Source organism: Malania oleifera, chromosome 5 (genome assembly GCF_029873635.1).
Source record: "Malania oleifera isolate guangnan ecotype guangnan chromosome 5, ASM2987363v1, whole genome shotgun sequence".
Taxonomy (NCBI): domain Eukaryota; kingdom Viridiplantae; phylum Streptophyta; class Magnoliopsida; order Santalales; family Ximeniaceae; genus Malania; species Malania oleifera.
The window spans coordinates 7,410,763-7,423,621 of NC_080421.1; the positions used below are offsets into that span (position 1 = coordinate 7,410,763).

General features: G+C 36.1%; 1 protein-coding gene across 1 annotated transcript in view; it reads left to right on the top strand.

Annotated features, from left to right (window-relative positions):
- LOC131156443 (zinc finger CCCH domain-containing protein 19) overlaps positions 1-12,720 on the top strand; it is a 47,137-nt gene extending 34,417 nt beyond the window's left edge. The window contains exons 9-10 of the mRNA XM_058110139.1: positions 9,841-9,992; positions 10,406-12,720. Coding sequence (XP_057966122.1) covers positions 9,841-9,992; positions 10,406-12,615 — 2,362 coding nt within the window. The 3' untranslated portion in view covers positions 12,616-12,720. The remainder of the gene's footprint in view (positions 1-9,840; positions 9,993-10,405) is intronic.
- Positions 12,721-12,859: the final 139 nt, after the last annotated feature.

The following is a 12,859-nucleotide window of genomic DNA, read 5'->3' on the forward strand; positions in this document are numbered from 1 at the left end:
AAAGCAACTAACAATGTAAAACATTTTATGAGTCCATAATAAGGAATTGATAAGGAAAAATTATTTGCAAATTTCATTATGAGGATGCCTATTTCCTTTTCTTATTACATGTTGAATGAACTAGGAATATATGAGGAATAATTGTTCCCTTGAGTCCCAAAATTTAAACTATATTCCATTTTATTCCAATGAAAAAATATTCCACCAAACCAAATGAGTCGTAAGAGATAATTTTGGAAGATATGGATAATATCGTGTAAGGGATATCAGGGACTAAGAAACTATTCATAGGAGCAGATTTGAATGGACATGTTGGAAGGGATAATAAAGGTTATGATAGGATAAATGGATGATGGATATGGAGACAAAAATGAGTGTGGGGAGATGATTTTAGACTTTGCTGCGTCATATGGTTTTAATACTATGAGTACTTGCTTTAAAAAGAGAGAATAACACTTAATAACCTTCAAAAGAGAATAAAATGAAAGTTAAATAGATTTTCTCTTAACTAGGAGAGTAGTTTGTTCGTCATGTAAGGATTGTAAACATATCCCAGGTGAAAGCTTAACCACACGATATAGAGTTTTAGTGTTAGATATATGTATTACAAAATAGAAGATAAAAGATAAAATAAATTAGTGCAAGAGAACTAGGTGGTGAACCTAAAGGGAGAAAATATAATAAAATTTGAAGATAAAATGATCAAAGATGATGAATGGACTATAGAGGATGGTGTAGACACAAACACTCTTTGAAGTAGGATAGCTAGCTCCATTAAAAAAACAGCAAAAGATATTCTAGGTGAATCAAGAGAAAGATTCTTGAATAGCAAAGAAAGTTGGGGCGGGATTAAGATGTTCAAAAAGCTGCCGAGAAAAAAGGAAATTGGTATAAAAAATGGTAAAAATGTAGAAACTTGGAAAACTTTGAAAAATATAGAGAGGCGAGAAAAGATGCTAAAAAATAGTGAAGCTAAACTTAGATCAATAATTTGTATGCTAGATTAGATGCAAAAGAAGCGGAAAGAGAAATATTTAAACTTGTTAGAGCTAGTGGAAGAAAGAGTAAGAACTTAGGTAATGTAAAATGTATAAAAAGTGAGGATGATATTGTCTTGGTTAAGGAAGAGGACATAAAATAAAGATGACAAAGTTACTTTAGTGAGCTATTTAATGAAAACCAAGTGGAAGGCTTAAACTTGGGATTAACAAATGAGGAAAAGGATAAAAATATGAAATTTATTTGCAAAATTAAAGCTGACGAAGTTAATTTTGTGGTAAAAAAAAATGGAAAATGGAAAAAGCTTTAGGATCAGATAGCATCCCAATTGAAGTTTGGAAAAGGGTAGTTGATTAGAGAATTATATGGTTAACTAAGTTGTTTAACACAATTAACAAAACTAAGAAAATGCCAGAGGAATGGAGGAAAATTACTTTAATACCTATATACAAAAATAAAGTTGATTCAAAATTGTAATAACTATTACGGAATTAAACTTATGCGTCATACAATGAAACTGTGGAAAAGGGTAGTTGAAGAAAGATTAAGGTTAGAAACAAAGGTCTAAGAAAATCAATTTAGTTTTATGCTTGGGAGATCTACTACAAGAGCTATATATCTTTTAAGAAGATTAATGGAAAAAGTTTAGGAAATAGAAAAGGGCCTTGCACATGGTATTTATTGACTTAAACAAAGTGTATGATATGATATGTAGAGAAGTTCTTTGGTGGATTTTAGGAAAAAAAAGGGGTGTATGTATTAGGTATACGGATGTCACTAAGGATATGTTTAATAGAGTAATGACTAGTGTTAGGATTATAAGTGGAGAGACTAGAGAATTTTCAATTATAATAAGCGTACATTAAGGTTTTGCTTTGAGCTCTTAATTTTTTATTTTAGTAATGAATGAATTGACTAGGAGTACCCAAAATGAGGTTTCATGGTGTATGTTGTTTGTAGATGATATTGCCTTAATTGATGTAACTAGGAGTTAGAATCTAGAGACTTTAGGATTATTAGAAATAAGACAGAATATATGAAATGTAATTTCATTCATAGTCGGTGGAATATGGGAGACAAAGTTAAACTTGATGATGAAGAAATCAATAGCACTAGTAGATTTCGATACATTGGATCTATCATACAAGTTAAAGGAGAAATTGAAGATGTAATGCATAGAGTTAAAGCATCTCGAGTAAAATAGTGAAGTGTTTCGGGTGTGCTTTGTGATTTTGGAATACCCTTAAAATTAAAAGGGAAGTTTTATAGGATGACCGTAAGACCAGCTATGCTATATGGATCAGAATGTTGACAACTAAAAGACAACACATCGAAAAAGTAAAAGTTGCTGAGATGAGAATGATAAGATGGACGAGTGATATAATGTTAAATGATAAATTAAGAAATGAATATATATATTGTAAGTTAGGTGTAGCTCTTGTAGAAGATAAGGGAGGGTTGACTCAGATGGTTTGGGCACTTGCAACATAGGCCACATAGTGCACTAGTGAGGAAGAGTGAGTTGGTTACTGAGAGGAGCTGTAGAAGGCTATGGGTAGAGACCTAAAATAACTTAGAATGAGATAATGAGTAAGGATTTAATAGCCCTAAATTTGTTGAAGAAAATTGTCCATAATCGCATAAATTGATGGGAAAAGGATTCATGTAGCCGATCCCACTTAGTGGGACGTAAGGCTTGGTTTGTTGTTGCTGTTGTTGTTTCTGCATGGTGAAGAAACGACTTACAAAAATGAGTTTGTTTATATTGCTAGTTTTCAATTTCTATTGTTGGTTTTCAGTTGTTTGCGAAAAACTAAAAATCATATTTTATAATTTTCAGTTGTTTTGGCAACCTATTGCTAGAAATTTTAATATCCATAAATAGTTTTTTTTAATTAAATAATTTATTTTTATATAATTTTAAATTAAGATTAAAATAAAATGATCGTATGAATTTAAATATAATACATAAATTTCAAAATAATAATAATGAGTCCAATTACAAAATATTTTTATTATTTTTCAATTGTCACATACAATTAAATTTTTATTGCGAAGTAAGATTTTAAAGCATAACAATTAAGTAAAATAATTATAATAATTTTTATTTTTTATTATAGTATTTTATTGTGTATTATTTTGCAATTTTATTATTTTAATCATATTTTTATAATACTATTTGATTTAAGGACGAAAATGAGATTTTTAATTGTGTTTTAAATTTGTTTTAGTTCTACAAGCATCAACCAAACATGTTGTTGGTTTCTGGTTTTTTAAGTTATGTTTTTGGTTTTTGATTTGCGTTTTTGTAATATTTGTTAGTGATACTAAGCGACTCTTAAGCTTTTCATTGCTTTGCCAACCTATTCCCAAAATACATTAATACTCAGATTAACTTTTGTGGATTATGTCAATTCATTTATGCATAATTTAAATAATTTTAATTAAAATAAAAATAAAATGACCATGTGAATTGAAAATATAATTGAAATAAAGGAGAAGGAATGAAGTAAGTGTTAAGCTCTCTCTCTCTCTCTGTGATATCCTCTTTTCTCATCTACCATAATATGGCTTGAGAGCCGTGATGGAGAAGAATCTCAAGCATATAGTACAAACCCAAGGAAAATCCTTCAATTTGAGAATAAAGAGGGTGAGGATAGGAGATTTTATGGTTTAGATTGTGAATAATGTGACAAGAAATCGATGGGTGAGGGCTCCTATTTGTTGATACAATGGATTTTTCAGAATGTGACTTTGGTATGGTCTTGGGTGTGTAGGTTTGTTTTGGAGAAAGAATTGTGGTTGTCTCAACTGTGTGGTTGCCATTAGGCCAACTTGGCTTGGCATATTTTTTGAGTTGGGTATCAAGGAATCTTTGATTTTTGTTCCTGTTGGAAGGATGTAGCTGGAGAAGTTTTCTGGAAGGGCTTCAGGATTTGATGGGGAGATATGTATTAAATGAATCTAATCTTGAGAGGGTTGGTATTGAAAAGACAAAAAAGAAGAAGATTTTGCAGAGCTAGATTGTTAAGAGAAAATCTCATTTGGAGTTGTCTGTGCATGGGTGGAGGTGTGAGTTGATGGAGTAAAGAAGCCTTCCAGGGCATGGACTATACAGTAGCTATGGCACAATGTGGTCGAAGGGAAAAGATGGTGGCAGTGGTTCGGCGAGATACCGATCTAGGGTTTCCTGCTAGTGAACCATTGATGAAGAATGCAGAGATGTTTAGGCTAGAGAGTGGTGGGTCTTCTCCTTGTACCGTAGATTTATTGCGTAATGGATCTAACCTGTTGGGCCTAAGAAATGCTGGGCTTCAAACTAGTGGAATTATATTGCGTAACGTATCTAACCTGTTGGGCCTAAGAAATGCTGGGCTTCAAACTAGTGGAATTATGAGTACAGTTCGTGTATCATGGGCTTTCTGGGAAAGGGAAGGGCATATTCTAAAGATTTCAATAGACTTGGCCCATTTGGTGAGTTGTTGTGGCCTTCTTAAGCGGGGATTAAAGAGGTAGCATTATCAATTAATGAAACAAGGGGAGAGTCCCAGGTATGATTTGGAGGGCTATCGTAGTTATAGGGGTTTCGCCCTTTGATAATGTGGATATTATGCAAATTATAAAGAGGAAAAATTATGATTTAGCAACTTCTTATGCAATTGTAGCTTTTCCTTTTCCCAAAGTTTCTTTTCAAAATCAGTACATTTGAATGTCAGGAGAAGAGGCCAAGCTGTCAAGGGTCTTGATGCGGATATATCAAGTTTAAATACTAATATTAATGCTTGTGTTGGGATCTGTCCAATAATTTTTGTAATGAAGTGCTTGAGAACTCTCATGGGGAGCTAGGGTTGCTATGAGATGGATGCCAGAACAAGAAAGCTTTGGCAACGGGTTGTGCCCAGAGGCAATGGTTATGAAGGTGTATAAGCACTTATCAACGAGGAAGGAAGGGAAAGTTATGAAAATTTTGCTTCGTAACAGTTGTATGAAAGGTTTGCGGGAAGGAAAATTTTTAAAAAATAGATGATGCTGGAAAGTTTTAGGTTCAGGAATCTCAGAATTGTTTTAAATCTGATTTGGATGAAGGAAGAAATTATTTTTCAGAATAAAAAAAAAAAGTGATTTTGCTTTTGATGGTGGTTTCTTGTTGGATGAGATTTGCAAAAATATGGTCTGGCCCTCTATTTTTTATGTGCTCTCTTCTTTGCTTGAAGGGCTGGAGGATGTTTCAATCTTTGAAGAGGTGGTGTTTGGTGTAGGCCTGGCTGCAAGGTTATTACCTACTCCAGTGGAGGAGATTAATGTGCTGATGTTGGTGCTCAGAAAATTCTGTTTGTTGCTGATTCTAGGGGGCATGATGTTAATTTGGATGGTGCTAAAATAAAATTGATTAAAAAGGGCTTAAAAAGGGGTTTTCTAAATTAGAATTTTTTTTTATATTTATTTGTTTATTTATTTTTGCTTCATATATATATATATATATATATATATATATATATTTGTGTGTGTGTTTTTGTTTTTTTTTTTTTTACTTTTCTGCATTGAGGATCTCGTCCTCTTCTACTGTAATTCTCTCTCTCAATTTCTTTTGGGATAAAAAAATAAACGTAATTGAAATAAAATATCCATAAATTTTCTAAACTTTTGGGAAAAATTTCATTTTAAAGTGTGGGTGTGTGTGTTTTTTTTTTCTTCCTATTTTTCAATTGTCATGTACAGCAAGATCCTGTAGCACTAAAAGATGATTTTTAAAATACAATAATTGAGTTAAATAATTATAATAATTTGATTAATTTCTATTTTTTCAAATTTTGTGTTATTTTTTTTTTTAAAAAAATTGTATTCTATTGTATTCCTATTGTTTCAATCGTATTTTTAATTGTTATTTGATTCAAGGACAAAAATAAGCATCTGGCCTATCAAGTTTTGATTTGTTTAAATTTTAAAATTATTAATGTTGCTTGCTAGTTTCTGGTTTTAGGTTTTATTTTATATTTTAGTTTTCTGGTTTTTCATTTTCATAATTTTTGACAGTGATAATATATGGCTTCTTAGTTGGTCTTAGGGCATGAGGTTAATTTAAGCAAGGGTGGTTTAAGGGCTTTTAACTTGAGTCTGAAGGTGACTTCTCGTTTTGCTAGACTTGTGGGTTGTGGGGGCTTGAGTGGCCTTTGACTTATTTGGGAGTTCCTTGAGGTGGTAATCTTTGCTCGCTGAGACTTGTGTTCTAGTGGTTGCTGAGGTTTCCTAACATCTTGATTGGCAGAGGGGTGCCCTTTTTTCCTTGGGGATTGCACTACTTTGATTCAGGCTTATCTTTTGTCAATTCCCCTTTATATTGTTTCTTTGTTTAAGGTTCTTGTTCAGGTTGCTAGTAGATTGTAGAGGGTTATGACGGATTTTCTTTGGTCAGGAGTGGGGTCTAGGTGGGGGGCTTGGGTCTTGGTATCTTTGTGTCTAAGAACATTGCTCTGGTGGGTAAATGGTTATGATATTTCTCTTTGGAAATTATCTTTGGCATAAAGCAACCAAGGTCAAATTTGACCTGCAAGTGAATGTGTGGGATACTAATACTAGAGTGCAATTGACTCATGGAAGTCCATGGAAATTCATTTAGCAGGTATTTCTCCTTTCTGTTCCTTGAACTAAATTTAAAGTGGGAGATGGTTGTCAGGTTCGCTTTTGGCAGAATCTTTGGTTGGGGGAGTTTTTTTCGGTTGCATTTCCACCACTTTTTCATCTGTCTGTATCATAGGTTCATAATGCACCTGTTTCTTATTTTTTGAGTCTTATTAATGATCTTATCTCTTGGGATTTTCATTTTCATAGTGATCTTGCTGATAGGGAAACAGAAGTGGTTTCTTCTTTTCTTTTGTTGGATTCCTTTCATTATTTCTATGATGGGGATTTCAGGGTTTTTTGCGCTTAGGTGTTTACTTTTTAGTTCTTTTTTCAGTCACACACTAGCCTTGCATCTTTTTCCTCTTACTAATTGTTTGTGGAAAGCGAGGATTCTTTGTAAGGTTAAGGCTTTTGTGTGAGTGACCGTTCTCAATAGAGTCGACCCCAAAACCTGTTGTAGATCAAAAGTCCATGTAAAGATTTGTCTCCTGATGTGTTATACTAGAAGTCACATGATCATATATTTCTTGTTGGCTGTTTTTAGAGTATTTGAAAGGTGGAAGGGTGCAAGGGCATTCTGGTGGTTTGCAGTTTTGCCCTTAATGTGGGCACTTCGCCTAGAGAGATACTCTTATTTTCCAAGATCAGATTTTGTTTATTAATTTGATTTGCCATTGGATTTTCTTTTGTGCACCAATGTGGATTTACTTGTCAGGTTGCCTTGAAAATGTGGGCTTTTCCAGTGTTATGATTCGCTGGCTTCATTAGCTTGACGCTGTTGCATTCTTTCCCCCCCTTTGTTTTTAATATATTTTCTCTTTTTGTTATTTTTTGGTTTTAACTTTTGATTTGGAGGATTAATTTTCCTCCTTGTGCATTCCTTCTTCTCTATGTAATTTTTTTTTGATTAAAAAAAAAAATGAAAACAGAAAACATTACAACACTAAGGTCTTAGAATATCAATAAACAATGAAAAAACAAAAAATCCAAAGATAACAGAAATTAATTTCAATCTCCTCGTGTGTTGGCCAATAAAATTATGTTACACAGTCTATTTATAAGGTAACAGAAAATATTTAAATATATATTGGTGGTTTAGGTTGGTTTTCACATGTGCATACTGCAACTCAAACTTGATTTGGAAAAATTTCCAAAGCACCAACACTTGAAAAGTGGAAGTGTTAGTGTTCAGTGTGTCAAAGACTAACAGTCCTTCGACATGTGTCAAATGATCTTAGGCATGTCAACCCCTTTTTCTGAAAAAAAAATTGTACATGCCTCGGACGCAACAAATATGAAGTGCCCGACACTTGGAGCCTGGAGGACACAACTGGCGTTACTAAAATAGAAATCTTGGGAACCATCTAGTAATATTATCAAATTTTGAGAGATTTCTCGCAAGAAAAACATTTGGCATAATGTACAGTGAACTCTTAATTTGCATCAGTCAGATTAAATAATAATAATAAAACTTGCATCGATCAACAAAGAATTTGAAAATCAAATGGACCATATTTATGAACATTTGGTGTAGATTCAATATGCTTGAATGTCATCTCTTTAAAAGGATTATATTTGGATTTTAAAATGGGTTGTTAACATAATAATACAGAATTTTTTTTTTATTCCTCTGTATGTGCTGTCTTGAATTTTTAAGATTTGGCGTGTCAATGTGTTGGACAGGAGTCTGTTGGTATTTCGTAGGGAAAAACTTTTATAAATTTTCAAATGACAAAACCACCAATTTTTGAAGCCAGCCCAAATTGTTTGGTTGAGTCAGTTCTGCAGTTTACCCAAACAGATGCTTACTCATAATCATATTCTATTGGTGAGTATTGGGGTTGGAGTTTTTTATTTTTGAAGGTTACAGTAGTTCTTTTGACATGCAATGGTCAATATGTAATAATAAATCATCAGTGTACTATTTATGTAGCTATTGGCTATTATTGTCATATATCCATAAAAATCATCAGTGTATTTTATGCTATAGCATTACAACTTGTTATATATTTTCCATCTCCAATGCATGCTATTGATCTTTTAGCCTCTCTTTTTCTGGGGTTGCTTAGGCAGATTTGTGAACTCTAAAATGTTGGACAATCTAGGGATTGACTTTACGACGAAATAATTGTTAGGTAGATGCAGATTGGCTGTGTTGTGGCAAAAGGCATTGTGTTAGGGGTTGGCAGTATGACCTCGGTTAAATGGTCACAAAGAGTTTTTGGTGCTTGCATTGGTTGTAGGTGAAGCAGCCTGAGATTTGCTTTAACTTGGTTGAGGGCTCGAGGCTTCTCCCATATTTTTCGCACCCAGGAGAGTGCTTGCTTTTGTGAAGAGTTGCTTGCAGCAAGTACTTAGGTAGCATCCTTGTGAAAAAAATATGATGCAGATTTTCTTTTATAAAAAAATTATAATTATAAAGTTACAGCATTGTGTTGGGTACAACGAATGCTCTCATGATTCTCCAGCTTGGGCTTCTACTATTATATACCCATACCTAACTTAGGTTAATTTCTGCAGCACCCATGGGCCAAATTGTGTTCAATTTTCAGGAGCCATCTTCACATTTGTGGTGGTGTGACGTTTAGATTTTTTAATTTAATTTGTCTATCCACATCCCTGAGACCTCCCTGCAAATACTGAGTGGTTTGCCTAACATAAACAATCTATGGGGCATAGAGTTATTAAACAAAATCTTTTGAGCTAACTGCAAGTAACTGGAACAAGACTGTACTAATTGTATATCTGGAAATGTATAAAAAATGTGCTTCTAATAATTGCACCCTGCAACTTAATTCTACTCAAAATCAATTCCATTCCATGGATATTCTAGTTTATGGGAAGCTTATGTGTAGTTCCTATGATATTCAATGGCAAAAGATGTCTTTAACTGTTAAAAGTTTTATGAAAGTTTCAAGCTGGTATGGTGTTGTTACTATGGAGATGGAACTATTCTTAAGGTTTTTTTTTCAATGCTATACCATGTCATTGTATGGCCCAAAGCACATTATTTGGGTTTTGAAGTATGGATAAGAAACACTTATCTGTAGGAAAGAGGAAAAAACAAAGAAAATAGTAGTGTGGATATTGATTTATTATTTATATTTCATGTTTGTTCCATTGTTCTTCTATAGCATGAAATCTCATTATCTGTGAATTTGCAATGGAAATTTCCGGTGTTCCTTGAAATATCTTAGTTAGTCCTTGACTCCCTTTCACGCTTAGAGAATGTGTGGAGAAATTACAGCTCCTGAAGACAGCTGAGGAGCGCCAGCGAAGACTAGAGGAGATTCCTGAGGTGCATGCAGACCCAAATATGGATCCAAATCATGAGTCTGAAGAAGATGAAGAGGAAAGCAATAAGAAACAAGGTTGCCTTTGTGTCTAAGTGCATTTTAAAGTTAAGGGAAAAAGACATTGACCTCATCTGAGATTTGACAAAAAGACAGGCACTTTTCCTGAGGTTTTAAAAATTTCATTGACCTCCCTTGTTTCAAGAATTTCAGGGACCTCCCCTGAGATTTGCCAAAAAGACATAAACCTCCTCTTGTATTTTACAAAAAAGACAAGTCTTTTGAGAGGAAGTTCGTGTCTTTTTGGCAAACCTCAGGGGAGGTCCTTGATATTTTTGAAACCTTTGGTGAGGTCAATGGAATTTTTGAAACCTCAAGGGAGGTCCCTATCTTTTTGACAAACCTGAGGGGAGGTCACTATCATTAACCCTAAAATTAATTGTGTGTAATTGATTGATTACTGATAGCAACATCAATTCTGTTGTATGTAGAAATGTTCATGAGACCACGAGGTACTGGCTTTGGCAGGAGGGGAAGGGAACCAGTCTCTCCAGGAACAGGGAGTTCTGCTTTAAATGATTCCTGGAGTGGCACAAGGAAGAATTCGAGCAGGAACTGGGAATTAAGCAGAAACTTGTCTAATAAAGGCTTTTCAAACAGAGTTGAAGATGTCACTGCTGCTGCTGAGATCAATGAAAATTCATGGAGTCAGGGCGGAGACAGGGATGCTCTACAATCAAACAATGGGGAGACGTCAAAAAAAGCTGCTGATTCAGAAAGTGGTCAGAATGGCCAATTTTTGTTACGGTCTGAGTCATTTCCTGGGGTTGGTTTGGCAACTCCTGTGGGATCTCACCTTGCGGGGGTAGCACAATCTGCCCCAAAAATCAGCGAAACTGATAAAATTTGGCATTACAAGGATCCATCTGGAAAAGTCCAAGGGCCATTCTCTATGGTGCAGTTGCGTAAATGGAGTAACACCGGATACTTTCCAGTTGACCTGAGAATATGGAGAACCACTGAAAAGCAAGATGATTCCATACTTTTGACTGATTCATTGGCTGAATTTTTTCCAAAAGAGCAGCCAATGGCAGACAGCTTTCCTAAATCCCAGCAGTTGCATACTCCCCAGCTTTCATCCACAGAGTCTGGTAACCACTATGGAACTCCCTTACAGCAAGGGAGGGAAGTTCAGGGTGGAGAAAGGCCAAAGTTTGATCAGGATCATGAAGCTGGGGTTGTGCATGGTACTGGTGGCCCTTTGGGTTCGTCTGGAGGAGAAAATTGGAGATCTCAACCGGAACCCAGTTCTTCAAAAGTTTTGACTACACCATCTTCTGTTGAAATCCCAAAATTTTCGAGAGACAAATGGAGTTCAGACTATGGTAGCAGAAATGATTCGCCAAACCTTCCGTCTCCTACTCCAGCCCAAAATACTGCTCGTTGGACAGGGGGCCAAGCTTCTGAAAGCAAACAACCACATAATTTCTCTTCTGCTCAACCAGTTGGTTCCATCATAGGATCAAACCCATTGCCAGGAGGGAATGGAGTGCAACCATCTTCTTCCCTCTTGACTGCAGAAAGTGGCCAATCAACAAATTCATCTGGGAGGGTGCCCATGTGGGGTTCTGAAAATGACTCAAGTTCTCTTGATGGTCCATTGCTGCCCAGGTCGGAGAATGGTGTTCCTGTAAGCTCCACAAATGCTTTACAGATTCGCTCTCAATCAACCATGCCAAGTGAATCTCCTATGAATTCAGGATCTGGCGCCAAAAATGCTGGTCCTAGTCTTCCAAATGTAGCGCAATCTGTTATGAGTCAGAACCCTTTGGTTGAAACTCGTGGATGGGGACCTGGTTCAGTTTCCAAAGCAGATGAAATGCCTGGGGGTGCAACTCAAACCTGGGGAACTGGTCCATCTCAGGCAGTTGAGCCAAATTCTTCCGTTCCTGTGCCTGTGCAACAACCAGTTTATGGTCAATGGGGTCCTCCTGTCCATAATTCTGCTTCTTCATTTAGCACAGGAAATCCAGCTGCTACTTTTCCTAATCCAGGCTTTCCTTCATTGCCTCCAGCGCCGCCCAACCTGCCTTGGGGTATTGGAGTTGCAGAAAATCCAAGTTCTGCTCCATGTGTCAGGCCAGACAATCCAAATACTGTTTGGGGCCCGATGCCAGGAAATCCAAACATGGGCTGGGGAGGTCCTGCTATGGTATCTGCAGTCCCAGCAAATACAAATATAAATTGGGGTCCTAGTCAAGTACCAGTTTCTGGCAGCGCAAATCCAGGATCAGCGCCAGGAAGTACTAATATGAACTGGGGAGCTGTTGGTCAGGGACCCCCACCTGGGAATGCAAATCTAGCAGTACCAGGAAGTACAAACATGAATTGGGGAGCTACTGGTCAAGGACTGGTGCCTGGAAACGCAAATCCAGGTTGGGTTCCACCAACGGGAAATCCCGGCATGTGGGGAAACAACCAGAATCCGAGTGGAGATAGATTCACGGGTCAAAGGGACCGGGGTTTTCGGGGCGGAGATTCTGGTCATGGGGGAGGCAGGCCTCGGAACAGGCAGTCATCGTTTGGCAGTGGGGGTGCCGGAGGATCATCCAGGCTTCCTCCTAAATTGCAGGGAGTATGCAAGTTCTATGGGAGTGGGCACTGCAAGAAGGGATCTTCCTGTGATTTCTTTCACCCTTAGACTAGTTGTTTTTGTACAGTAAATTTCATATTTGAGTAGCATTGGCGCTTTTTAATATAAATTTTGATGCTATATATAAGTGCAGAACTTGTGCAGTTGAGTGCATCCGTACTTCCCTTTCAATATTTTTTAGTATTTTCAGTTCCTGTTTGAGGTACAGCGAGCTAAATTTGCGAAACGACCTTCACTAATGCGGATAGGTTAGTTTCATGCTGTTTGGCCCTAATGGGTGATATGCCTGTAT